At 41.3% G+C, this 27,454-nt stretch overlaps 2 protein-coding genes across 3 annotated transcripts; both read left to right on the top strand.

Annotated features, from left to right (window-relative positions):
- Positions 1 to 1,768: 1,768 nt before the first annotated feature.
- Positions 1,769 to 9,192, top strand: LOC121394519 (oocyte zinc finger protein XlCOF6-like). Its single transcript, XM_041565698.1, has 2 exons — positions 1,769 to 1,922; positions 6,740 to 9,192. The coding sequence occupies exon 2, from the start codon at positions 6,752 to 6,754 to the stop codon at positions 8,861 to 8,863; it is 2,112 nt and encodes a 703-aa protein (XP_041421632.1). The 5' UTR covers positions 1,769 to 1,922; positions 6,740 to 6,751; the 3' UTR covers positions 8,864 to 9,192.
- Positions 9,193 to 15,962: 6,770 nt separating this feature from the next.
- LOC108718648 (oocyte zinc finger protein XlCOF6-like) lies at positions 15,963 to 23,935 on the top strand. 2 transcript variants are annotated; one of them, XM_041565696.1, is made up of 4 exons: positions 15,963 to 16,109; positions 18,451 to 18,561; positions 19,946 to 20,056; positions 21,160 to 23,935. In XM_041565696.1, the coding sequence occupies exons 2-4, from the start codon at positions 18,465 to 18,467 to the stop codon at positions 23,283 to 23,285; spliced, it is 2,334 nt and encodes a 777-aa protein (XP_041421630.1). In that variant the 5' UTR covers positions 15,963 to 16,109; positions 18,451 to 18,464; the 3' UTR covers positions 23,286 to 23,935. The 2 variants fall into 2 exon arrangements, with proteins under 2 accessions (XP_041421630.1, XP_041421631.1); XM_041565697.1 differs by having other exon boundaries at positions 16,030 to 16,109; positions 18,454 to 18,561.
- Positions 23,936 to 27,454: the final 3,519 nt, after the last annotated feature.

Genomic DNA, 27,454 nt, shown 5'->3' with positions numbered 1-27,454 from the left:
GGTGGTGATACATGTATTGGACCTAGGGTTGCCACCTGGCCAATATTTTACAGGCCTGACCGGTAAAAATGATGCGTGACCCCAATAGGGAAAAAAATTTAAATATAGAGGAAGGCTGGTATTTTTTTCTAAAAAAGGTGGCAACCCTAATTGGACCTGAATGCTCAGGACTGGATAATGGATCTTTCTGTAATTTGGATCTTCATACCTTAAGTCTACTAGAAAATCATGTATACATTAAAGGAGACAAATTGTGTAAAAAATAAGAATGTACCAGTGCATTATACCCATTTAGATATTGAAGAATTATGCTTAAAAAAGTAGTGTTTCAAGCTGATTTATTGAATATTTCTGCAAAAAACCTAAGAATCCCTCCCTTACCTTTGACTTCCTGTTCTCTGAATTCCCAGGCTGTGCAGGGGAGCCGGCGGCTCTCAGCTCACTGCACTGTAGAACAGGAACCAATCAGCAGCTAGCAGGACCTGATAGGGAACTGAAGCCTGTCTGTACGTGTGTTTGACTGCAGGGTGTGATTGGCTGTCCCCCTCCTACTGTTTTTCTGGCAGGGACTGTTAGGACACGCCCACCCCTCATTTGAAACACAGACAGGGACCAGAGAACATCTATAGGGAGCTCCAATAAAGGGGCTATTTTTAAAGATAATATTAATTTTTAGCACCATGTAACAGCAACACCATATATTACTTATTATTGCCTACACAATTAGGGTTTTTTCATTTATCCTTTATATCTCCTTTAAATAAAGCCAATAGGCTGGTTTTGTATCCAATAAGGATTAATTATATCTTAGCTGGGATCAAGTACAAGATACTGTTTTATTATTACACAGAAAAAGGAAATCATTTTTGAAATTTTGGATTATTTGGATGAAATGGAGTCTATGGGAGATGGCATTTCCGTAATTCAGAGCTTTCTGGATAACAAGTTTCTGGATAATGGCTGCCATACCTGTACTGTAGCCCAAACATTTGCATATTAATGAAGTGTCCAGACCTGTCTGTCTACATGACCTGGTTATTCATGAACTAAGTCTGGACAGTCAATGAATATGCGCATGTGTCTGACTCAGCATGGCCTCCTACACTGGGAGTTGGCTCCCAAAATAACCCAATTTAGGGAAATACGCTTTTGTTTCACCAAAAAATTGTCCTTCTGATTAACAGGAGTCTGCCACTTCCAGAAGAAGTACGACGTAGCCCAGAAAAGTTACCCAGACAACTAGGGAGGGAACTTTAAAGTTTCTCTTATTTAAAATAGATAAATAAAACATAGATATCAAACACAGCAAATAATACAAAGCCCAAGCCACAGAGGCCAATACACAAACTGTAGGGTCAGACTTTCCTCTCACACAGACATTTCTTATTTGCTGCCTCAGAAACGGACCCCGTTCCCTCTATTAGGGCTCTTACTGACGAGCGGTTGCAGCTGCGCTCCCCTGCGTTCCGTTTTTCTGCGTTCACCGCAGGAGATCGCAGGAATAGACGCATTACGTTTTTCCAATGGGGCTGTACTCACACAGGCACATGTAGGTGCCGAACGCAGGAAAAATGCAGCATGTTGCGTCTCAACCTGCGTTCGGCGGCTATACGCGCCTGTGTGAGTACAGCCCCATTGGAAAAAACATAATGCGTCTATTCCTGCGCTCCCCTGCGGCTGAACGCAGAAAAACTGAACGCAGGGGAGCGCAGCTTCAACCGCTCGTCAGTAAGAGCCCTAAGTAACAAGTTGATTCAATCAAGAGTTTGATAAAAAATGAGGAAAAACAGGTTCCTCCCCCTCCCCCATCCCAGAGAGCAGGAAAGATTTCAGTACCTCCCCCTCAGTCACATTTGGGATCCAGCAGTTGCTGCTCAGAGTCTGGGAATTGTGTTTGTTCCCATCTCCTGCCTGACTGACGGGTAAGTCTCTCCCTATTCCTTGTCCTGTCCTCACTTCACTTCATTCTACTCTGTAGGGGAGAGAGTTGTGGGGCTGGAGGGGTTATTAACGTTGCTGGGGGTTCTGAGTAAAGAAACTTGAGGGACTGTTGACAAAATCAAACAAAATAATGTAGGAATGTGACCAACTGATGCTTCATACACTCATGTTTAAACATTCAAACGCCACAGACGCTGTTCCCAGTCCCCGTGGCAATGCATGCTGGGAAAGATCACATGACTGCGGCCTCCCAAACAAACTAAAATCCTCTCAGGATAAATCCCTGCCCGAGGTTGGCAGATTTTTCACCAAATTGGGCTACAAATGTAAAGGCCTGAATTACAAGTACAAACTAGCCAAGCTATGGATTTGGTCAATTTATATATTATTTATTTTGGATCTTTGGCTGGTTTGTACACCAAAGTTTTTCTTTCCCCTAATGTACCTCTCCCAGTGCATGTTGGGTAATGTAGTTTTTGTTTAGCAATCAGCCCAATGCCAAAGGGAATATAAAACTACAATACCCAACATCCACTGACTGGTGCAGAAAGAAGCTCCTTTTTTCTTTTGCTGCAGTTGTAGTTTCTCAGTCCCAATTTGTCTCTGCGCTACTACCTGTTGCATTTGGTATGTGATTGTACAACTACTTTGTAAGGTGATGTGGGGGCTGCCGTTAGTTTCTGCAGTTGAAAGGATGAGGAGCTCACTTTGGGAGGCAACTGTGTCTGTCACAAAGGGCTCCATGTGGTATTTGTGGGCTTTGGACAAAGATTTTGCAGCATTGGCTGTTAGTAATTGCTAGTAACAGTTAGTAAGTGTTGCTTAGTCTGCGTTAATTCAATAGTCTGAATCCCATTTCTTGGATACCTACATGTTTTAAAGCTGGAGCCGGCAGAATATGGCAAAATAAAACCAGCATCGGACTGGGGCCCCCTACCACCCCAGACATAAAGAGCCCCCTCTAGCCCCCCCCCCCGGCCCTACCTTCTTTTTCTTTCAGCCGTGCTGGGGGCCAGGGAGGAAGGTCAGAAGCCGCTTCTGCACGAGGACCAGGTCTGGGGCCCTCTGTTTTTTTTGTCCCGGTGTCCCATCCCACCATCCCATGAATAAAACTACAATAATCAGGGCAATATCAGTCATCCCGTTGACTAGAGAGTAGCCAGTGATTCCAGGCTTGAGAGATGTAAGAGAAGCCATATTTCACATATACTTTTATTTTACTTTTAATTGTAAAATTAGCTCACACGATGCAGAGGTCTTTGCACGCAGAAGAGCAGCACTGCAGCCAGAATAACCAGCTAGATCTTGTTGGTCCCCCCCCCCCCAAAAAAAACAAATCTTTTGTGTGGGCTACAGCCCCCCAAATGCACTGCAGGTTTATTCCTTATGTGAAAACTGCAGGAACTCAAACTTATGTACTTTCTGAGCATTCTGGATAACAGGTCCCATCAGGGCTGAATTTGTATTTCCGACACTCCTATTCCGGCCTCGGTCTGTCTGCTCCCCCAAACCCCCTGCACGCCCCAGTTGTGTATGCACGCACACTTTCCCTGTCACTTTCGGCACTGATGACTGCACACGCAGGCAAGTTAATATGAAGTTTTTTATTGTGCCCAGTCCTCTGTGCATTAAAAAAATGATGCGACTGGACGGCATGCCGCCCCTGGAATTGTGCTGCCCTAGGCCCGAGCCTTTGTGGCCTTGCCACAAATCTGGGCCTGGGTCCCATACCTGTACTGCCCAATTCCGGGTGATCTGGCACCCAGCTCAGAGGCTATTGTAAGCCAAATGATACTACTATTATTAATAGTTTATTTATAAAGCACCAGCATACTCCATAGCTCTGTACAACAGAAGGGTAATACCTACAGTTACATACAACTACTGATACAGGAGATTAGGGCTCTGATGGTTAGAGCTCACACTAATATACATGTATGATTTCTAATCCATTATTTAACAAGCGACACAGTAATTTAAAGGGGTGGGTTAACTTTTATTATGTTATAGAATGGCTAATTCTAAGCAACATTTCAACTGGCTTCCATTTTTTTTATTGTTTTTTAATTATTAGCTTCTTCTTCTGACTCTTTCCAGCTTTCTAATGGGGGTCATTGACCATCTTAAAAACAAATGTTCTTCTTGTTTTTGCTACTTTTTATTAATCCTTTCTATTCAGACCCTCTCCTATTCATATTTCAGTCCCTTACCCACATTGATGCATAGTTGCTAGGGTATTTTGGAACCTAGCAACCAGATGGCTGAAATTGCAGACTGGAGAGCCAATGACTTAAAAGCTAAATAAGTCAAAAACCACAAATAGTAAAAAAGGAAAACCAATTGCAAATTGTCTCACAATATCACTCTCTACATCATACTTAAAGTTAATTTAAAGGTGAACAACCCCTTTAAGGAGCTCTTGGGTTGTGTAGCAGGAACATCTAGACATTAAATACAATTACTGGGCAGGTTAATTAATTAATAACATATATTCTAGTAAGGTCAGACAGTGGAACACTGGTTGGATATGCGCATGCACATGACTTGGGACCCACCTCTGGGTGCAGCTATTTTGGCTCATGCGCATTTCCAATCAGTTTCTTGTGTCTGGGGCAATAGTTCCCCTTTAAATGATGCCTGTTAATTCTGGTCACATTGGAAAAGATAAAACCCAATCCAAAGGAATATCCCCCCACCAATGCCCCTTTCTGATCTTACTAAATTAGTGCTACCCTGCCTTCAGCAGAAAGCACACTCTTCTCCACATTAAATCTAGAAGTCCATTACCCTCTATGGCAATTTTTTTTAATACTTTGTCTCCAAATCTTTTAGTCCAGTTGGACCCTGGCTGTAGTATCGCATGCATCTATTGGGCTAAGAGGTATGGAGGAGTTTAAGGGGTTGTTCATCTTTAAATTAACTGTTAGTATAATGCATAGCGTGATATTCCAATTTGCAATTGGTTTTCATTTCCTATTACTTGAGTTTTTGAGTTATATTCAGCAGCTCTCCGGTTTGCAATTTCCGCAATCTGGTTGCTAGGGTCCAATTTACCCTAGTAACCATGAATGCATAATAAGACATGGGAATATGAATAGAGAGCCTGAATAGAAAGATGAGAAATAAAAAGTAGCAATACATTACGTAGCCTTACAGAGCATTTGATTTTAGATCAGGCCAGCGACCCCCCAACTGAAAACTGAAAATCATCAGAAGAAGGCAAGTATTTTAAAAACTATAAAAAAGAAAAATGATGACCAATTGAAAAGTTGATTCTATTTAACCACATTTCAAGGGTAGATTTTATTTCCATTGAACATTCTAGTAGGAGCAGAGTGCATGAGAATTCTGGTGTGCTGACCCAAACCTGTCTCGCACATCACTACTCGGGACCATTTACTGAAAAGTTAAAACCAGGGATATTATGGTGATCACAAAGTTTATGGCAATCCATTCAAAATATTTGTTTTAACTGAATTCCTCCCCAAAAACATGGTCCTAATGTGGCCTTCGGAGAAACCCAGATAAATGTCCAGGATGATTGATCCATAACATACTGGTCCAAGAGGTGCCAAAGCAACTGACGGTAATCAGCCTTCCTCATAGCTTCTAACAAGATTAAATACCCACAATTGGAAATAAGCATTCATGTCCCATTCACTTTTTAGATTGAATACCCTCATGGAAAGCCAGGCAGGATTTCTCAGGTTTAAGCTGTAACACTAAATATTTGCTTATCATTAGTAGCACTTTGCTAGGCCTTAGAACAGTGATCCCCAACCAGTGACTCACGGGCAACATGTTACTCACCAACCCCTTGGATGTTGCTCCCAGTGGCCTCAAAGCAGGGGTTTATTTTTGAATTCCAGGCTTGGAGGCAAGTTTTGGTTGTATAAAAACTAAATATAGTGCCAAGTAGAGCCTCTTGTAGACAAATAAAAAAAAAAAATAGGGAAATCAGATGTTCAATCACAGCCCTTATTTTCCACCAACCAGAAACATTTTCCATGCTCGTATTACTCCCCGACTCTTTTTTTACATCTTAATGCTGCTCACGGGTAAAAAAGGTTGGGGACCCCTGTCTTAGAATGTCCTTTTGCCCAAATGCAAGACTGAGTAGAGGGACAATGAAGTAGAGAGGACTTCTGCACAAGCAGAGATACTGAGGTGGTGGTAGGACAAGCAGAATTGAGTAAAAGGGACACTATGAAGTTAATGACACACAAAGTATACTGTGGATTAGAGTGCTGCGCAGGTCCATTTTTTAAAAAAAAAAATCCGCAATTTCACCCGCATGTTTCTGCTACCCGACCCCGCAATAGGGCAACTGACTTTCCTACCAGGGGGACACAAGACCGGAAGTGACGTCACATGCCCAGAAGTGATGTCACTCTCCTGTGCCGAATCTTCCCAAAAAATGTAGGTAATGGAAGAACCACAAGGGTGGTGGGAGGGATCAAGTCCACACCTTTGTTGGGTACCCAGCTGGTTTACACATGGACTACCCTCATGGCCAAGGAATTGGGGACTTTTTGCCCGAAACCCGATCACATTGCGTGTATTCCACAGGTACCCAACCCGATGCAGCTCTGTACTGTGGGTATCTGAAATATCACCTACATGAGCAGTAACCACGAAGACTGCAATAGACTAATATTGAGTCTGATGTTTTATCTTGGTGATGTTGTGCCAAATGCTTACATCAATAACATGAATGACCAAATCCTGCTTTTTTTTATTTTTTGTGCCTTTATTCTTATATGTACATAACATATTGCATGTGAATTACCTTTTTCAGAAACCTGGACTAATGGTGAGAACTGGAGAACCCCTGGTGTTGCTGGATTTAGACTCACCTAGGGTGCAGGAAAAAGCAATTGGTTGGAAGAACTACAATCCACAAAAAGCTACAATGGACAAAAATATAAAAAGTACTTTACGATTAAAAAGAACAAAGAGAAGTGTGATCTCTAGTGCCCAGAGCACCATCAAACCTTTTGTCTGTACAAAGTGTAAGAGACGATTCTGTAGCAATGGAGAACTTCTCTCCCACAAACGTATTCACACTGGGAGGCCATTTGTCTGTTCTGTTTGTGGGAAATATTTCTCAGACAGAATCATCCTCCAAGCGCACCAGTGGCTTCATACTGGGGAGAAACCATTCACCTGCACTCAGTGTAATGAAAACTTTCTGTACAAAAGAAACCTTCATCAACATCAGCAAATCCACCAAAAACACAAACCATATGTCTGTTCTACATGTGGGAAACAACTGAAGAGCAAACCATCTCTTGATCGGCACATGAAAACTCACAGCAACGTAAACCCGTTTGCCTGTTCTGAGTGCAGCAAATCCTTCCGATTCCAGACCCATTTTCAGATGCACCAAAGAATCCACACTGGAGCGAAACCATATACTTGTAATGAATGTGGAAAAAGCTTTGCCCAGTGTGGAGTATTTAAGATCCACTGCCAAATTCACACTGGTGAAAAACCATTTGCTTGTTCTGTGGAAAAATGTGGAAAAAGATTTAGGTCAAAAGTGGGTCTCCAGGAGCACCTGTTGTGTCACACTGGGGAAAAGCCATTTTCCTGCTCGGAGTGTAAGAAATCCTTTAGATCAAAGTCAAATCTTTCGAGTCACCAACGTGTTCACGCCGGAGAGAAACCACATGAGTGCGAAGAATGTGGGAAATGTTTCCGGATAAAGGTTAATCTTAAATCGCACAGACTAACCCACATCGGGATGAAATCATTTGAATGCTCCGAGTGTGGGAGAAGATTTAGTCGCAAACACGCACTAATTGAGCACCAGTTAATTCACACTGGGGAGAAGCCATTTGAATGTGCCACGTGTGGGAGAAGGTTTAGACTTAAATGTAACTTGGATAAGCACCAGTTAGTCCACACTGGGGAGACGCCCTATGTCTGTACTGAGTGTGGAATGGGCTACAAGGAGAAAAGGAGTCTGGTCGCTCATCTTCGGACTCACACAGGAGAGGCAGGTATTCCTTGTACTGAGTGTAGGAAAACCTTCCTATCGGAGAAAAGCCTTAAAAACCACATGCAGACACACACTGGGTTAAAGCCTTTTGCCTGTAAAGAGTGTGGGAAATCCTTCTCAAATAAGGCATATTTTGAGTCTCACAAGCTAATGCATGCTGGGATAAAGCCCTTTGAATGTACCGAGTGTGGAAAGCAGTTCCTGCTGAAGCAACTTTTAAAAAGTCACCAGTTGATTCACACTGAAGAGACACCTTTTGTCTGTCCGGAGTGTGGGCAGGGGTACAAGAGCAAGCAAGGCCTCCAAAATCACCTTCTCTGTCACACAGGGGAGACAAATTTTACATGTAAAGAGTGTGGTAAAAAATTCCTTTTGCAGAAACACCTCAATAGACACAAACTGACACATAGTTCAGAGAAACCATTTATATGCTCCGAATGTGGGAAACGGTTCAGCCGCAAAGATGGACTCCGAATGCACCAGCTAATCCACACAGGGGAGAAGCCTTATGTCTGTACGGAGTGTGGGACAAGCTTTAGGGTTAGACCTCAACTCCGAATTCATCTTCGCACTCACACTGGAGAGACGCCATTTAAATGCAAAGACTGCGGGAGAGTTTTTGCAACAGGCACAAAACTCCAGGTCCATAAAGTGACACACACCGGGGAAAAACCATTTACCTGTGAGAAGTGCGGCAAGAGCTTCACACAGAAGGCGAATCTAAACACTCACCAGCTGACTCACACTGGGGGAAAGAACTTTAAGTGCGAGGAGTGTGGGAAATGCTTCTCCCGTAAAGATTACCTCCGAGTTCATCAGCGGTTTCACACTGGGGAGAAACCATATAAATGCAATGAGTGTGAGGAAAGCTTCTGTCGGAAGGATCTTCTTCAGACTCATGAGTTGTCTCATACTTGAAAGAAACCATTCAGCTGTAACAGTGTGTGGGGGGGAAAAAAGGTTTTGTTTAAGAGTGGCCTTAATAAACATCAGGACATTCATATCAAGGACAGTATTGTGAATGAATGTACTGATCCAGAGTCTAAGAAATCCCAACTTCAAACTGAACACTACCAATGGGTCTGTCACTGGTCTCACCACTGAGACTTGCTACTGTGAGGGCTCTGCTATGAACTAAAGAACTACATATACTCAATAGATGGCTATAACTTACTCATGGGACCAAGTGCAACTTACCTTTTCAGGGGGGAATTTGGTGCTTAAAGAATTTGCTTGTCTTCCAATTACACCTCTGTGTAATGTCTTGTTTTGCTTTCGTCAAATGGGATACACTATGGACTATGTCATGAGTGATACTCCCTGTGTAACTCAGCCTTGTGCCTTTATATGGTCACAGAACCCCTTAGGATATACAGGGAACTCTGAGTATCACTCATGTATTATAAGGGATAATGTACCCCCTACTGTAAATGATAAGGATATTAGAAGTCACTGAGGGGTTGTTCTGTGACCATATAAAGGCACAAGGCTGCAGGCTGAGTTATACAAGGAACTCTGAGTATCACTCATGTATTATAAGGGATAATGTACCCCCTTCTGTAAATGATAAGGATATTAGAAGTCACTGAGGGGTTGTTCTGTGACCATATAAAGGCACAAGGCTGCAGGCTGAGTTATACAGGGAACTCTGAGTATCACTCATGTATTATAAGGGATAATGTACCCCCTACTGTAAATGATAAGGATATTAGAAGTCACTGAGGGGTTGTTCTGTGACCATATAAAGGCACAAGGCTGCAGGCTGAGTTATACAGGGAACTCTGAGCATCACTCATGTATTATAAGGGATAATGTACCCCCTACTGTAAATGATAAGGATATTAGAAGTCACTGAGGGGTTGTTCTGTGACCATATAAAGGCACAAGGCTGCAGGCTGAGTTATACAGGGAACTCTTGAGTATCATATTATAGGGGATAATGTACCCCCTACTGTAAATTATCCCTTTTAATAAAGGAGTAGTGTTGCCACCTTTCAGTTCGTCTCATTCTAGGCTGGGGGTGGGATGGATGATATCACGGGGGCTGGGCAGGTGACATCAGGGGCGAGGCCAATACATTAGGGGCAGGAATTTAACACATTCTACTGTGCTTCTGGGGAAGGAACACTAGGACACACCCACTGCTTATTCGCAGACTCTGAACAGAGAGGATGTATGAAGGGCTTATAAAAAAGTGTCATTTTTGTTAAAGGTAATCTTGTATGCCCAAACATAAATAAGAATCCATGTATTCTTCGTTGTTACTTATGTGATAAGGGTGATTTAAAAAAAAAAAAACAGTTAAAAAAAGGTTTGGTATCCTCCCTCATCAAGAACCAGAAGCTACAGCAGGACACAATAGGGTAACATACTGCAGGGGCCTAGCTCTATTCCTTACAACCACATCCCAGGGGTAGAATATAAAGGCACAAACCATTAAAGCTTTCACTGCAGAAGAAAAATAAACATCTAATTCCCTGACATGCAGGATAGGTGGAAAGAAGATGCCTAAAGGAGCTTTGATTTAGAAAGTTTTGGAGATTTAGGGGTTTCTGGACAGGTGACTAGATCTGAACTTTGTGTCTGTGACTAATCTACTGTGTGTGACTGCTATCATTGAGCACACACCGTAGCACTGAAAGGTCCTTCTCTTGGCCATAGAGCTGGCAATCAGGTTACATATAAACTAGTGGTGTGCATATGTGCGTCAAAGTATTCCTTCCTCCCCTGTGCCTGCCTGAAATCCTGTTTTATATGGCACCTGACAAGCAGGGCTGGTCCTATCAAATGTGGGGCCCAATTGGGACCATGTTGGCGGGGCCCCTAGAGTTGGGGGCAGGCCAGGCAGCATCATGTGCTGGGGGAAATATTACCTGTGCTGCCCTCTGGTGCGGGGCCCCCAGAGGTGCGGGGCCCAATTGGGCCCAATTGGTCCAATAGGCCTAAGGCCGGCCCTGCTGACAAGTCTTCTCCAGTGAATGTCAGAGATCTGAGGCAGAAACATCATTTGAGAGCTCAGGGTATATCTGGTGATGTCACTAAGGTGGAACAGAACTTTTAAAAACCTGCTCTACCACCTGCCCACAAAAAACCGCTGTGCACTTGTCAGTCCAAATCTGTCCTATTCTTGGTTAATCTCTCAGGCAGGGCTGGAGGCCAGACAAGCTTGCAGAGAACAAGAGCTTAAAGCAGACCTGTCACCCAGACATAAAAAGCTGTATAATGAAAGGCTTTTGCAAGGTAAACATAAAATCCAGATCCTTTTTTTTTTTTTTTTTTTTTTTAAATTAATGCATCCATAAATGTGTTTAAATATCTGAGCTGTCAATTATATATTGCCTGCACCGCCTCTATGCCTCAGGCATAGAGGCAGGGCAGTCAGTAACTTTCACTTTCCATTCAACTCGTCCTAGATGTCATCACATTCCTATCATTCCCCCTCCCTCTTTATGCTCTATAATCGTGTAGGGCACTGATGGTGTGCCACTTTGGCACATACACAAGATTTTGTGGTGATACAACTTGCTTTAAAGTGGACCTTTCACACAGACATAAAAATCTGTATAATAAAAGTCCTTTTCAAATTAAACATGAAATTCAAATTTTTTATTGTTTTTTTATTAAAGCATTCATAGCTGTTGTAAACTCTCAGCTGTCAATCAAATAATTGCCTTAGGGCTTAGGCAGACAATTACTTTCACTTTCCATTCAGCACTTCCTACATGTCACTGCTCTCCCCACATTCCCCCCAATCTCTTCACCATTTAATTGTGTAGCCAGGACATGGGGATGGACATCAGGTCCCCCATTCTGATGCACAAACAAGATTCTGAGATGATACAAGACTTGTCTTAATAACAGTGTCCCCAAAATGGCTCCTGCCTGCTTGTTATAATTATGAATTCCCAGACCGAAGGAAACAATATTCTAATAATCTATATAGAGTAATTAAAGTTTATTTTGCTTGGCTAATGTGATAAAATAGTATTTGTAATATTAGGTCCCCTCTAATAACAGTGTCCTCCATAAAATAGCACCTACTTCCTTGCTGTGATTGTGTAATGCTAAGTCTGAAGAAAACATTTAAATATATATAGTATAAGTAAAGTTTATTTTGCTCAACTAACATGATAATGATTTGGAATTATTTCTTAGTGTGGCAGCTCCCCTTTAAAAACCGGAAACACAAAAACAACCTTAGTCTGCCTACCAGAGCAATGTGAAGGGAATAGACATAGCGGAACTTTCACCAACCTGATAATTATTGAGTGGGCACATCATTTGCCTAACCAGCCTTACCTGCAGCCAGGAAGAAGGGGCAAGCGTACATGGAATTACAGCAATAGCTATCCAAAAACAGCATCATTTCAGAACATCAAGAAACAGATTTAATCGGTGGGATTAGCATAGTACCTGATCTGTCTGGCAATGGTGTGGGTGTTCATGGAGGGGCCACTGTGTCTGTTTTAAGGCACACTTTGTACATCTAATGCTGCTCTAGTTTTGTAAAATAGGCTTGATATTTAGGGGTGTGGGCATGGAGCGAGTAAGTCTTGAACTATGTTTCATCAAAAATAAAGAAAGAAGGCGCACACCCTTTTTAAATTAAATTACAGGGTGCTAATCCATAGGTGACTCCCCATAAGGGTCTCCATGTAATATGTAACTGCTGCAAGGAATGGATAGCACACCCAAAGCCAAAATTAATTTATTATTATTATTATTAAATTATTATTAAACAAAGCCAAAATTAATTTATTATTATTATTATTAAATTATTATTAAACAAAGCCAAAATTAATTTATTACAAAAAAGAAAAAAATCGAACAGAAAAAAATACACAAAACAAAATCATAATGAGCCCAACGCGTTTCGACCTTAAGGGTCTTCATCAGGGGCACAAGAATAAACAGAAAATCAAAAAGGCAGGCTGCCTGTTAGATTTTTTTCTTTTTTGTAATAAATTAATTTTGGCTTTTTCAAATCGGGTGTGCTATCCATTCCTTGCAGCAGTTACTGAACTATGTTTCACACTGCAAAGTCCAGTTAGAAAGTTAACTCTTTGCATGTGGCCATGTTATAGCAGAAGTTTAAATAATGCTGATTTTTGTGCCTTTCAGATTTTCCCCTTAGTTTAGTTTTGAGTAAAAAAGGTGAAAAAGGCACATATTTCATAGTAGCTACCAGGTCTGGACTGAGAATTAAAATAGGCCCTGGCATTTCAGGTACACAGAGGCCCAATCAGCCCATATAGAAGCCCATATATCAATTCAGGAATCGGGAGTCCATATAATTATTTAACCAGGCCGAAGGGACCCACCCCAGTTCCAAAGGCAATCAATTACAGAAAGGTTTATATCAAAAACGTTATAAGTCCCAAGGCCTCTTAGAGTAAAAACAAAATTAATTTATTGATATTCACATTTAAAAAAGTATCCAGTACATACTACCCCACATATCCCACCTTACGCGCTTCGCACCCTCCGGCGCTTAGTCACCTATGACTAAGCGCCGGAGGGTGCGAAACACATATAGAAGCCCAAACAGCCCCCACCAGCCCACTAAATAGTGACTTTCTATGGGACCTTATAGCAGCCCCTCTGGCATTTGCCAGAAGCCACAGATTGCCAGTCCGGGCCTGGTAGCTACACTCTGAAGAATACAATGAGGTTCTATGCAGCTTATCTATTTGATAGCTCTGGAATTGTGCTTGTAGGGACTCCTTGTGAAAATGTGCACTGCACCTTTGCAAATATGTTGTGTCTTTTTGCAGTTGCTACATATAAAGCACACACTTCCACTCAAAATCTGTCTGGCTATTGAAAACCCATGTACCCAATGACACATTGTATTCAACAGTAGAGTATACATTGTAAATAAAGGTCCCATCTGCAACTCTCAGACTACTGCTGAACTACAACTCTCAAAACCTCTCCTTAATGGGAAAGGGGCAATTTATTTAAACTGCCACATAACAGGATCATGGCGGGGGGGGGGGGGGGGGTTGGGGATTAAATGTCCTGATGTACCAGAAGCAACAGATATCCATGTGGTTCTCCCAGCCGGGGCTGAGCCATAATGTCTGACAAAGGGTCGTGCCCTGAAACTAAATAACAAGTATGAGTCTGCAGCTGCCAGACAGCCCAGGAGAGCGGCAGAGAATCGGCAGTTGCAGTGATATTAAACACCATTGTGTTCCTGGGGCAGTTAAAAGGAAAAGCCCCGGGGGGGGGGGCAAGTGCCTCCCAAACTATATTTAAATGGAACCGTATTGTTAAGACTTAGTTTTTTTTCCCACTGGAGCTGCAGACTAATAGAGAACACTGAGCAGAGCTGGGCCTAGAGGTAATGGCGCCTGAGACAGCTCCCACCCAGGAATGTTTCTGGGGTTATTGCCTAAGGTTACAGCTTTAGTATTGGAGTGAGTGGGGGGGGGCAAAGCACTCTCTGAACTACAAGTGCGGAATTTCCTTTTTTTTTAAAATTGAATTTTAGCTCTTAATGTTATAGACTATAGAGGCTTTTTGCTATCCCTGAAAAATGGTCAGTTGGTCACTCACTGCTGCCTGTTCTCACTTTGCCTCATGGCAGGAGCAAACCTGCTCCCACCACCTTCCCAACCCAATACACATGCCTATTCTTCCAACTAGTTCTGGCTACGGCACCGACTGTCTACTCCTGGTGCAGGAGGACATACTGTGGCCCACACGTGAATACTAATTAAGTGTCCAGACTAGCTCTGTATACACAATGCATAACCTGGTTTCAGGTGACGAGCATGCGCATACTGAGTGAGCCTGGACAGTCGCTTAATAAGCACATGCATTACTACTCTGGGAGCTGCCTCCCAAAATAGCTCAATATTTGATGAGGGCAATTCAGGGAAAGATGCTTTTGTTTCCCCATCGGGAGTGACAGCTACAGCCAGGGGATCATCATTAACTGATAAGTGTCCTTAAAATAAAATAACATTTGTAGCACTTGCTGTGCCAAAAAAAAAGGAGTCTGCCATTTCCATAAAATGTACAGTGTCATCCTTAAGAATATAATTCCTTGAAGTACAGCACCACAAATTTTCTTTAAATAAAAGATGCCTTTATTTGGAACACTGGCAGGACCTGGATAAGCAACGTTTTAGGGTAGGACTCCATGAGCGATTTTGTTGCGATCCGACGCACTGCGACAAAACGCATGCAACAAAAATAAGGTAAGAGATAGAATTGTTGCATGGTGTCGCAGCGCTGATCTGTCGGATGCAGATGCAGTGTCTGCATCCGACAGTCGTATCGCGTTGGATCAACGCTGCGACACCATGCAACAATTCTATCTCTTACCTTATTTTTGTTGTATGTTGGATTGCGACAAAATTGCTTGTGGAGTCCTACCCTTAGGCTACACAGAACCCTTTTTCAAGCTTACCAAACACTAAACAATACAGATTACTGGCAAAATCGTTACACATTTGTTACAACAGGTTTGTTCCAATGTCATAAAGGTATATCCCATTAACTCTTAGAAGACAGCACAACCAAAAGCTAGCCACAGTTCTAAAGTATCTGTTAGGGCTCTTACTCATGAGCGTTTTTACCTGCGCTCCCCTGCGTTCTGTTTTTCAGCGTTCAGCCGCAGGGGAGCGCAGGAATAGACGCATTTCATTATTTCAAATGGGGCTGTACTCACACAGGCGCCGAACGCAGGTTGAGACGCAACATTCTGCATTTTTCCTGCGTTCGGCGCCTACACGCGCCTGTGTGTAACTTTGAAAAGAAAATCCTGGTGTGCATCAGCATTCTATCACTATATATATATATATATATATATATATATATATATATATATATATATATATATATATATATATATATATATATATATAGTCCACAGAGGCCATTATATAAACTCTAGGGTCTGACTTTCCTCCACACACACATTTCTTACTGATCAATTCATAAACAACCAATTGCCCAGCAGCCATTTGGCCCCACCCTCTCTGTTAGTGACAAGTTCAATCAAGAGTTAACGACAGGTGGGTCACCTCCCCCTCCCCCATCCCAGAGCCATTTAATACTTCATTGCCTCCCCCCTCAGTCACATTTGGGATCCAGCAGTTGCTGCTCAGAGTCTGGGAATTGTGTTTGTTCCCATCTCCTGCCTGACTGACGGGTAAGTCTCTCCCTATTCCTTGTAACTTGTGGGACTACTATAATATTGTAAATGAAATACATATAATAGTGTAAGAACCAACATTGTTTATATATAAAAAAAAAAAAACGCTACAGGTGTTGCTCTCAGTTCCTATAGCAATGCATGCTGGGAAAGATCACATGACTGTTATCCTGAGAGGATTCTAGTTTGTTTGTGATGCTGTACCACAGTCATGTGATCTTTCCCAGCATGCATTGCCATAGGGACTGAATGGGCACATAAACAGCAGCCAGTGATAGGGACTGATAGGGGGACATTGGGCTAAAGTCTATGGGGGAATGGTGCAGTGAGTGAGTGGGACGTGGGCTCCTGGGCTGTATGTATTTGGGGGGAGGCAGCTGCTTTGTCAGGGGTGGAACATTTAGGGGACACTGGATAATAAATGAATACAGGACATGGAGTTCCTGACAGAAATAAAGTCTCCTCATAAATCACACAAGTAGATCTGTATTTGGAGTGAGTGAGACAAAATGGCAACAATAAGGCCAGATAGTGACAGGGCAAGATGGAGACAGTGATGTTCTATATCTGCCCAGTCTGTCATTTAAGTTGTTTAAGCACAGGATTTTACTTACTCGAGGATTGGATATATATCTATATATATCTATATCTATATCTATATATATCTATATATATATATATATATATATATATATATATATATATATATATATATATATAGTGAATAAAGTACCCCCTCTTGTAAAATATAAGGATATTATAAATTACCGAGGAGTTCCAAGATCATATAAAAACGCAGGCCACGGTCATAGAACTCCAAGGTAACTTCTAATATCCTTATATTTTACAACAGGGGGTACTTTATTTATTATAATACACAAGTTTCAGTGAGTCATGTGGCAGAAATGACATAACTAAGCTCCGAATATAACTAATGACATCACTGTTTATAAAGATATACGTTACAAGATATTCATGGCTCTTGTGTATTATATAGTGAATAAAGTACCCCCTCTTGTAAAATATAAGGATATTATAAGTTACCGAGGAGTTCCATGACCATATAAAAACGCAGGCCACGGTCATAGAACTCCATGGTAACTACTAATATCCTTATATTTTACAACAGGGGGTACATTATTTATTATAATACACAAGTTTCAGTGAGTCATGCGGCAGAAATGAAATAACTAAGCTCCGAATGTGACTAATGATATCACTGTTTATAAAGATATAACTTATATAAATGTATAACGTGTCATGTGAGCAAGTGTATCCTTTGCTTTGTAATGCCACTGGCCTGTACCGCTGCCATAATGCAGCTAAACATTTAGTCCTTGTTGGTCCCCTCAAAACATTGTCTTCTTTTATTATCACAAACCAGTCACGTGGACTACAGCTCCCCTAATGCACTGGAGAATAATTCCTTATGTGAAAGTAACAGTGACAGCAGGTATTAATGCTGCAATCTTATCCCTCACACTTCTGTACTATCTTGTTATAGTCTTCTACTATTGGGAATTCCAGCAAGCAAACAATCCCATCATGCACTGTGAGACCTTCACTGACATTTGGGCAGCAGCAATTAGGAGTCAGTATCAGGAGTGTGGAATGTTGTAAAGCAGAAGTTCCTAATGTTTTGCCTTGTGCACATTAATCGGGGCAAAAAATCTGTTGAGTGATGTTGGTTTTTGTATAAAATACACAAAGAGCCATGAATATTCTGTAAATGATATAGTGAATAAAGTACCCCCTCTTGTAAAATATAAGGATATTATAAGTTACCGAGGAGTTTCATGACCATATAAAAACACGAGGCCGAAGGCCGAGTGTTTTTATACAGGTCATGGAACTCCGAGGTAACTTCTAATATCCTCATATTTTACAACTGGGGGTACTTTATTAATTATAATACACAAATTTCAGTGAGTCATGTGACAGAAATGACATCAGAACTCACCGTTTATAACTGATGACATCAGAACTCACCGTTTATAAGGATATAATTTACAGGATATTCATGGCTTTTGTGTATTATATCCTTATAAATGATGCTTAGTGATGTCATCAGTCATAATTGGAGCTTGATGATAGAATTTCTGTCAAATGACTAGCTGCAACTTGTGGATTATAATAAATAAAGTACCCCTATTATAAAATATGAGGATATTATGTTCTTTCAGAGTTCCATGACGTATAAAAACACTCAGCCTTCAGCCTTGTGCTTTATGTGGTCATACAACTCCTTGGTAACTTATAATATCCTTATATTTTACAATAGGGGGTACTATATTCACTATATGTATGATGTTAATGCTTTGCTTTCATCATTTTAAAGAAGAGACTAGAATAATGCGACTGGATGCAGATATTGAGCCCAGAGTCTTTTTCCCTCCGGGGGGAGAGCGGATACGGATCTGCAGTGACATTCTGGATTCCCAGTTGTTACGTGAGTAATGAGAGGCCATTCACACACACACAGCTTTCTTTCAGCGGTTTGATTGATTTTGAAGTTAGGTATTGTGGCACCCAGTTCAGTGGCTCTTGTAAACCAAAAATGATTATTGTTATTAAAAAGTATTTATAAAGCGCCTGCATACTCCATAGCTCTGTATAACAGAAGGGCAATACCTACAGTTAGATTAAGGACCTGCTGGTTAGAGCTTACACTAATAAACATGTATGATTTCTAAGCAAATAGTGCAGCAAGAACTTTCAGATATTAAATACAATTACTGGGCGGGTTCATTCATTAACATATATTCTAGTAAGGTGAGACAGTGTAACACTTGTTGAATATGCGCATGCACATGGGAGTCGCCTCTGGGTGCAGCTATTTTGGCTCATATGTCTGGGCCAGTCAGTGAATATGCGCATGTGTTTATGCCCCACTTGTAGTTATTTTGTACTTCCCTCTTGTACACTTTTACTTTTACATAATCTTAAATATGTATCATTGCACCAACCACCTTTTCTCCTCCCATATGACACCTTTATTCTGTCAATTTGTACCATTCTCTCCCTTACAGATTATCATTATTAACCCTTCTGCTATCATTCCCTGCCCCCACCAATGTCTTTCTTATACAACCTTATTTTTCCCTATCTCTCTCTCTCCATAATCTCCTGCCTTAAGTGGGAAGCATCTATTGGTCTGTACAGGTATGGGGGAGGCCATGAGAATCATGCCTTTGCCTGTGCCTGCTGTGTTGGATACAATTATATTGCAATGTCCTAAAGCAGACCAACTAAAACAGGAATGAAGAGGCTACACCATTGGTAGCCAATGACAAATGCTGTTGCTCCAACCATAAAAAACAAGTTAATTCAGATTTTCCTTCAAATAGCACCCAAGGCAGGAACCACTGCTGTCTTACACTAGTTCTGATCTGATCCTGCTACTTCCAGGCATGGTGACCTCAAGATTCAGTTTTGATTGGCTCTTGTCTGATCCCAGTAGCTCATTTGTTCCACACTGGAAAGTTCATGTGCCGATGCACCTTCACATTTCACCTGAGCATGAGCAGAACTAGATGGGCCACTAGATGGATTGCTTCTTTCATATGAAGTTATCTAATTTATATACGATATTCACATTCCAAACACAATCTTTGATTGGACCTTGTTTACCCTGAATTTAAAGAGCAGGGCCTGATGTTACAGTATGTGCAAAAAATGGGCCTATGTGCATTCGTTTCCCGACGCACCTATTGAGTAAGTAATAATAATCCCCAGAATCAAGCTTTGCAGAGTCCAAAGCAAAAGAGGCGGCAAAGGCCAAACAGACGGTAAACGACAATAAGTTAAATGCTGCCTGTTATTTCTTGTTGCAGGTCCCTCAGTGGTCACATTGGAAAGGATAAAATCCAATCCATTGGATCATCACAAAACTAGTGGTGCTCTGCAGGACACACGACACGCAAAATGTGCTGAGATGCATGCCAGTAAGTATCACAGAATGTCTTTATCATTTATATTCTATGTATATTTATATTATGAGAAGGTTCTGCTATATTGCTTCTTTATATGGCACATTACATGAGTTTGTTGTTTGTTTAGAACAGTCTGGTGCTAGTAGGAGCAGAGTGCATTAGAACTTACATACAGAGCTCGCCAACACCTTGTGACTCCGACACTTCATAGCTTGCATGTCTGACTGGTGCTTCAGGGTGCCAACAATAGGGGAAACTGTTTTAGGTCCTTATTCGAAGAGGCATGGTATGAAATTTACTAATTGTTGCACAGGAGCAAGTCCATTTAGACTCAGAACTGCTGGTGTAGCTCCCATGTCTAGAACAAAAAAACCCAAAGGGCCATTTACTGACAAGGACACACCAGGAACATCATAGATATTACAACTTTTATGGTAATACATTCAATATATTCAGTTTATAATGAATTCCTCCACAAATACAGATAGATAAATGTCCAGAGTGATTAATCCAACAGTTTCCAGGGCTACTTAAGGTGAAGAGCCCCCCTTTGCTTCTAACAAAGTTAATATTGCATAAATACCTTGGCAAGAATATCTAGAATTTTGAAAGAAGCATTCATGCCACATTCACTTCCTAGAGTGCCTACCCTGGTGGGCAGCCATATAGGCTCAGCTTTATGGTTTGAGCTATAGCAAAACACAATATATTTTCTTATCATTAGTAGCACTTTGCTAGGGCTTAGAATGTCCTTTTGCCCAAATGCAGGACTGAATTAAGGGACAGTCAGGTGGTGAGAACTTATATATAAGCAGAGATACTGAGGCGGTGGTAGGACAAGTGAAATTGGGTAAAAGCAACACGATAAGGTTAATGACACAAAATGTATACTGTGGGTATCTGAAATATTACCTACATGTGTGGCAACCATGATGACTGCAATAGACGTATCCTGATATTTCATCTTGTGATCTTACCTTGGGAAATCTATTAAAACAACGTGGCAGCAAACTCCCAGTGTGCCAACAACATGAATGACCAGAGTCTTCTTGTATTCTTTTGTGCCTTTGTTCTTATGTGTCCATAACATATTGCATGTGAATTAATTTTATTAGAAACCTGGACTTACGGTGAGAAGTGGAGGAACCCTGTTGTTGCTGGCTTTAGACTCGGTTCCTATGGAAAAGGAAAAAGCCATTGTTTGGCTGAACAACAAAAGATTCCGAAGAGCTACAACCAACAAAAAGCTGCAATGAACAAAAATATAAATAGAACTTTACAATTAAACAGTCAAAAAACTATAATTTTCCCATTAATTCAGAAGAGTCATAAACTGTCTGCACAAAGAACAAAGAGAAGTGTGATCTCTAGTGCCCAGAGCACCATCAAACCTTTTGCCTGTACAAAGTGTAAGAGACGATTCTGTAGCAACAAGGAACTTTTCTCCCACAAACGTATTCACACTGGGAGGCCATTTGTCTGTGCTGTTTGTGGGAAATACTTTTCAGACAGAATCATCCTCCAAGCGCACCAGCGGCTTCATACAGGGGAGAAACCATTCACCTGCACTCAGTGTCATAAAAGCTTTCTGTACAAAAGAAACCTTCATCAACATCAGCAAATCCATCAAAAGCACAAACCATATGTCTGTTCTACATGTGGGAAACAACTGAAGAGCAAACTCACTCTTAACCAACATATGAAAACTCACAGCAACATTAAACCTTTTGCCTGTTCTGAGTGCAGCAAATCCTTCCGATTCAAGGCCCATCTTCACAGCCACCAAAGAGTCCACACTGGAGTGAAACCATATACTTGTAATGAATGTGGAAGAAGTTTTTCTCAGTTTGGGACATTTAAGGCCCACTGTCAAATTCACACCGGTGAAGAACCATTTGCTTGTTCTGAATGTGGAAAAAGATTTAAGTTAAAAAAGACTCTTCAATTGCACCTGTTGTGTCACACTGGGGAGAAGCCATTTTCCTGCTCAGAGTGTGGTAAATCATTTAGATTAAAGTCCAATCTTCAAACCCACCAACGTGTTCACACCGGAGAGAAACCATTTGAGTGTATAGAGTGTGGCAAATGTTTCCGGATAAAGACTAATCTTGAGTCACATCGACTAACCCACACTGGGATTAAATCATTTGAATGCTCTGAGTGTGGGAGGCAATTCAGTCGCAAGTACAGACTAATTCAGCACCAGTTAATTCACACCGGGGAGAAGCCGTTTGAATGTGCCACTTGTGGTCAACGGTTTAATCGCAAATTTACCCTCAATAAGCACCAGTTAGTCCACACTGGGGAGAAACCCTATGTCTGTACTGAGTGTGGAATGGGCTACAAGGATAAGAGGAATCTGGTCGCTCATCTTCGGACTCACACAGGAGAAGCAGGTATTCCTTGTACTGAGTGTGGGAAAACCTTCCTATCGGAGAAAAGCCTTAAAAACCACATGCAGACACACACTGGGTTGAAGTCGTTTGCCTGTAAAGAGTGTGGGAAATCCTTCTCACGTAAGGCATATTTTGAGACTCACAAGCTAATGCATGCTGGGATAAAGCCCTTTGAATGTACTGAGTGTGGAAAACAGTTTCTGATAAAGCAGCTTTTCAAAAGTCACCAGTTAAGTCACACTGGAGAGAAGCCTTTTGTCTGTCCCGAGTGTGGGCAGGGGTACAAGAGCAAGCAAGGCCTCCAAAACCACCTTCTCTGTCACACAGGAGAGAAACCATTTGCATGTAAAGAGTGTGGTCAAAAATTCCTTTTGCAGAGGAACCTCAACAGACACAAGCTGGTACACAGCATGGAGAAACCATTTGTATGCTCTGAATGTGGAAAACAGTTCAGCCGCAAGGATGGACTCCAAAAGCACCAGCTAACCCACACAGGGGAGAAGCCGCATGTCTGTACGGAGTGTGGGATAAGCTTTAGGTCTAGACATCAACTCAGAATTCATCTGCGTACTCACACTGGAGAGACCCCATTTAAATGTGAAGACTGCGGGAGAGTTTTCTCTACAAGTCGGAACCTCCAGATCCACAAAGTGACACACACTGGGGAAAAGCCATTTACCTGTGAGAAGTGCGGCAAGAGCTTCACACAGAAGGCGAATCTGAACACTCACCAGCTGACTCACACTGGGGAAAAGAACTTTAAGTGCAAAGAGTGTGGGAAATGCTTCTCACGTAAAGATTCCCTAAGGATTCATCAACAAAGTCACACCAGGAAGAAACTATGAGTGTGAGAAAAGCTTCTGCTGGAAGAATCATCTTCAGACTCATGAATTGACCCATACTGGAAAGAAACGATTTAGTTTTACAGTGTGTGGGGAAAAGTTTTTGAGTAACTTGAGTAACATCAGAGCATTCACAAGAGGGATGCTAATATTGAATATTAGCAATAGGTCTGCACTGGTCCTCACCCCCTGTGATGTGCTACTTAGAGGTATTGGTATGAACCAATGAAATTACATTTACTCAATAGATGGGCATAGCGTACTCATGAGGCCTAGTGCAACTCAACTTTCTCAGGGAGTGTGATCCTTATCTGTCTTGCCCACTTATCACGTCTATGCCAAATAAAAGGGAAAGATGGAATATAAGGGCTCCTCAAATTCTACCTTCCAGAAACAGTGGCATCACAAAGAGCAAACTCTTCCATAAATGATGCAGAACCCTTGATGAGGACATTTGTAAACCAATAAAACACATGTATCCCACTGCAGCCAGTAGAGAGCAGACTTCCCACTGATCTGATTTTTTAATGCAAATTCATATTTCTTGGCTGAGGAAACATGTTTTCTCCTTTGCATTTTTATGGAAGAATTTTAAGAATAGATTTAGGATTGTGTTTTCTCTCTTTTTAATAAAGAACAGTATTTGGAGATTCTTCCAAGTCTGGACTCTTTTTTGTCATTGACATTCACTATATGAAACCTGATGTCCAGCTTCCATACTCACTCACTCATAATAGAAGCAGCTGCTGTTATATCAACAACCATACTGACTTAAATATATGTCACATGTTCTGAATCATAAAGCACCTACCTGTTTGGCCCCGGCATTTTGTCAGGGCCAGCTTGATAAATTCATGCAAGATGCATGAATATGTTGAAATATCAGTCACCCTGCAAGAGTACCCAGGGCACAAATAAGCACTCACCCCCAAATCTCCCCCTAACTGACCTTCAGACTGGGCCCTTTTAGCTCATAACAAGGTTACAGATATATAGAAACATTGGGGTAACAGTCACCCTGCTATAGTTCCAGGGGTACCCAGGGTACAAATAAACACTCACCCCAAATCTCCCCCTAACTGACCTTCAGACTGGGCCCCCTTAGCTCATAACAAGGTTACAGATATATAGAAACATTGGGGTGTCACCCTGCTATAGTTCCAGGGGTACCCAGGACACAAATAAGCACCCACCCCAAAACTCCCCCTAACTGACCTTCAGACTGGGCCCCCTTAGCTCATAACAAGGTTATAGATATATAGAAACATTGGGGTAACAGTCACCCTACTATAGTTCCAGGGGTACCCAGGGTACAAATAAACACTCACCCCAAATCTCCCCCTAACTGACCTTCAGACTGGGCCCCCTTAGCTCATAACAAGGTTACAGATATATAGAAACATTGGGGTGTCACCCTGCTATAGTTCCAGGGAACCCAGGGTACAAATAATCACTTACCCCAAATCTCCCCCTAACTGACCTTCAGACTGGGCCCCCTTAGCTCATAACAAGGTTACAGATATATAGAAACATTGGGGTGTCACCCTGCTATAGTTCCAGGGGTACCCAGGGTACAAATAATCACTCACCCCAAATCTCCCCCTAACTGACCTTCAGGCTGGGCCCCCTTAGCTCAAAATTAAATAAATCCATGTGTTCCTCATCATTACCTATGTGACTATGGTGATTTTTAAAAAATACAATACATCCCTTTAAATAAAAAAAAATCCATCAGGAAGCAGAAGCTGCAGCAGGTACAATGCAGCATAACACAGTAGGGGACAATGCTTCAGGGGCTTAGTTACAAATACAACTGACAAGCAGATCCCTGGGTAGTACATAAAGGGACCCTGTAGGAACAAAAACAAAAAGAAGCATCCCGTTTCCAAACTGACATGCAGGGTAAGAGTAATAAAGGGGCTTAAAGGGGGCTTTAATTAATAGGGACAAGAGGAAAGTAATCGGATACAAACATTGTGCCTGTGCCTATTCCACTGTGTGTAACTGCTGTAATTTGGTCACATAAAGCAGGACCACACACACAAGGCCCTTCTGTTCGGCACAGAGCTTGCAATCATGTCAATTACTGTATACAGTAGAGATGTGCATATGCAGCTGAAATTTACCAACTCAGCGATAGGCATGGACATTACTCATGTTATACCTGGTGATGCCCACAACACATAGCTGTGCAACTGTCGCCCCAAACCTGTCCTGCCCTTGGCTAAACCCACAGGTTTCAGACTTTAATAATAAATTACAAGTTCTGGCATGCTAGGGTTCTCTATTGAACAAATAGAGGTATAACATAATGTTCAAAATGTTCTATATGCATGCTCTTGAAGTAAAAAATTATTTTATTATTTTATTAGGTCATGTTATATTAAAACCAACCCACATGGAGTCTAAAGCATTTCATACTTACCTAGCACTTAGTCATAGTGCCAGGTAACCAAACAAAATTAAATTCATGCACACAGTATGTACGGCCAGCTAAATAATAGAGCCAGAACTACTTGGGCCTTAAGCAGTAGATCATACATATTTCACTTAAATCCATAATGATTTAACATAGTATCTGTGATTAGGAACGATTGCTAACAACTTGCCAGCTATTTAAAATGATAAAGATGCACATGATAGTGATAAAGTGTATTTGAGGAGGTTGGTAAGAAGGGGAAAACCTTATAAAAAGAATCACGAGACTGAGGGTGATGATAAACACAGATTAATGTGATTTGATAATATAGCAAAATCATAATGACAAAGTAATTTATGGCCAATTTAATTATTACAATGATAATGGCTTTATGGTTAGTTTTGTTGCAGGTCAGATATGGATAAAGGAAAGTCTTCCCTGGCACAAAATGGACTGCATTTTTCCAGCCCCATCTTGGATTCCTCCTTGCTAAGTGAGTAAGCATAAATATTACTACACTTGGTCCAATCTGTGGCAGTGCTGGTACCACTTTAGGGAGATACCGGTAATCAAAGGAATGTTATATAATGCATTGCTTGTAGAATAGAAATAACATGACTTTACTGTATCTAATAACTCGGTAGCATGAGCTAATATGGATATAGTAACCTCCCTATTGTCCAGCATTACCTTATACGAATTCGGAGCACCTTGAGTCCTGAAGTGAAACGTCTGGTAGAAGATTTTGCTATGTGTCTGCTGATAGGCTTGGGTTGTGGGTCAGTGATAGTAAAAATGTTCTTTCCAGGATTGGGTTGGGTTTGGCTTCATTTACTTAGACCAGAGCAGATCTCAACTCGGTGTTGGTGCTTGTGGCACTAAAGCATTGGTAACTTTGTTACACATTGGTACCTTTTAAACCTTGGGAAATGCATCCTTTCCTTTCAACTAATTAGGGTACAAAATATGGATTCTTTGTAGTCTCCGCTCCTTAGTTCACATTTTTCATGGTCAGTTAGAGGGTTAGGACTTAAATGCTACTGCTCCCTTGCCATTGCCATTAGGAGCAATGCAGTACCTGGTTCAGTAAATGTGGGAGATGGGTTTCACTTGCCCAGAATAAAATTCCCCACCCCGTGTTTAATCCTAAATTTACTGAGCTCAGTAGCAACACTGATACCCAAGTGAGATGAGTTTGTTTTAGTTGAATTTTGAATCATTTCAACAGGTTTCCCAGTGGTTAGACTGGAGACGATGCAACTGAAATTAATGGAAAGATGAAGGGAAAGCTGCAGATCTAACTCACCCAGAAGGAGGGAAACATTGTGAGCTTCAAATGAGTAAATGACCCATATCTTCTTGATATGTAATGATGTTGGAATACTTTTCATCTTGGAAGAAACAAAGGCAAAGTCCCATTAGCCCCTAGGAACCTCCCTACGCAAGGCTTATGTATAGCTTGTTTTATAGAAATCGATGCCCTTATACTTTTCTCAAATTTCAATATGCATATTAGAATTTTGGTTGGGCTTTAAATACCACTCCATGGGACAAATACAAAACTTCATAGTACACTTGCACTTAGGTCAATTTTAATATAGCAGATATATATATATATATATATATATATATATATAAATATGTTGTATATATATCTTTATTAGAGATGTTGGTGCAACTGCTTGAAGTGGCCACTTATTATTACACATGTCCAAGGAAGCAAAATAAATATGAAAGATCCTCTAATGCTCTA

This window comes from Xenopus laevis, chromosome 6L (assembly GCF_017654675.1).
Source record: "Xenopus laevis strain J_2021 chromosome 6L, Xenopus_laevis_v10.1, whole genome shotgun sequence".
Classification (NCBI taxonomy): domain Eukaryota; kingdom Metazoa; phylum Chordata; class Amphibia; order Anura; family Pipidae; genus Xenopus; species Xenopus laevis.
Note: the sequence above shows the minus strand (reverse complement) of the source record. Positions and strands in the feature narration are given on the sequence as shown.

Bases quoted from the DNA above. Each gene is read 5' to 3' on its own strand.
- LOC121394519 (XM_041565698.1), top strand. From the start codon at position 6,752: ATGGTGAGAACTGGAGAACCCCTGGTGTTGCTGGATTTAGACTCACCT.
- LOC108718648 (XM_041565696.1), top strand. From the start codon at position 18,465: ATGCGACTGGATGCAGATATTGAGCCCAGAGTCTTTTTCCCTCCGGGG. The intron at 18,562-19,945 runs GTGAGTAATGAG...TTCTTGTTGCAG, and splicing joins TCTGGATTCCCAGTTGTTAC to GTCCCTCAGTGGTCACATTG. The intron at 20,057-21,159 runs GTAAGTATCACA...TAATTTTATTAG, and splicing joins ATGTGCTGAGATGCATGCCA to AAACCTGGACTTACGGTGAG.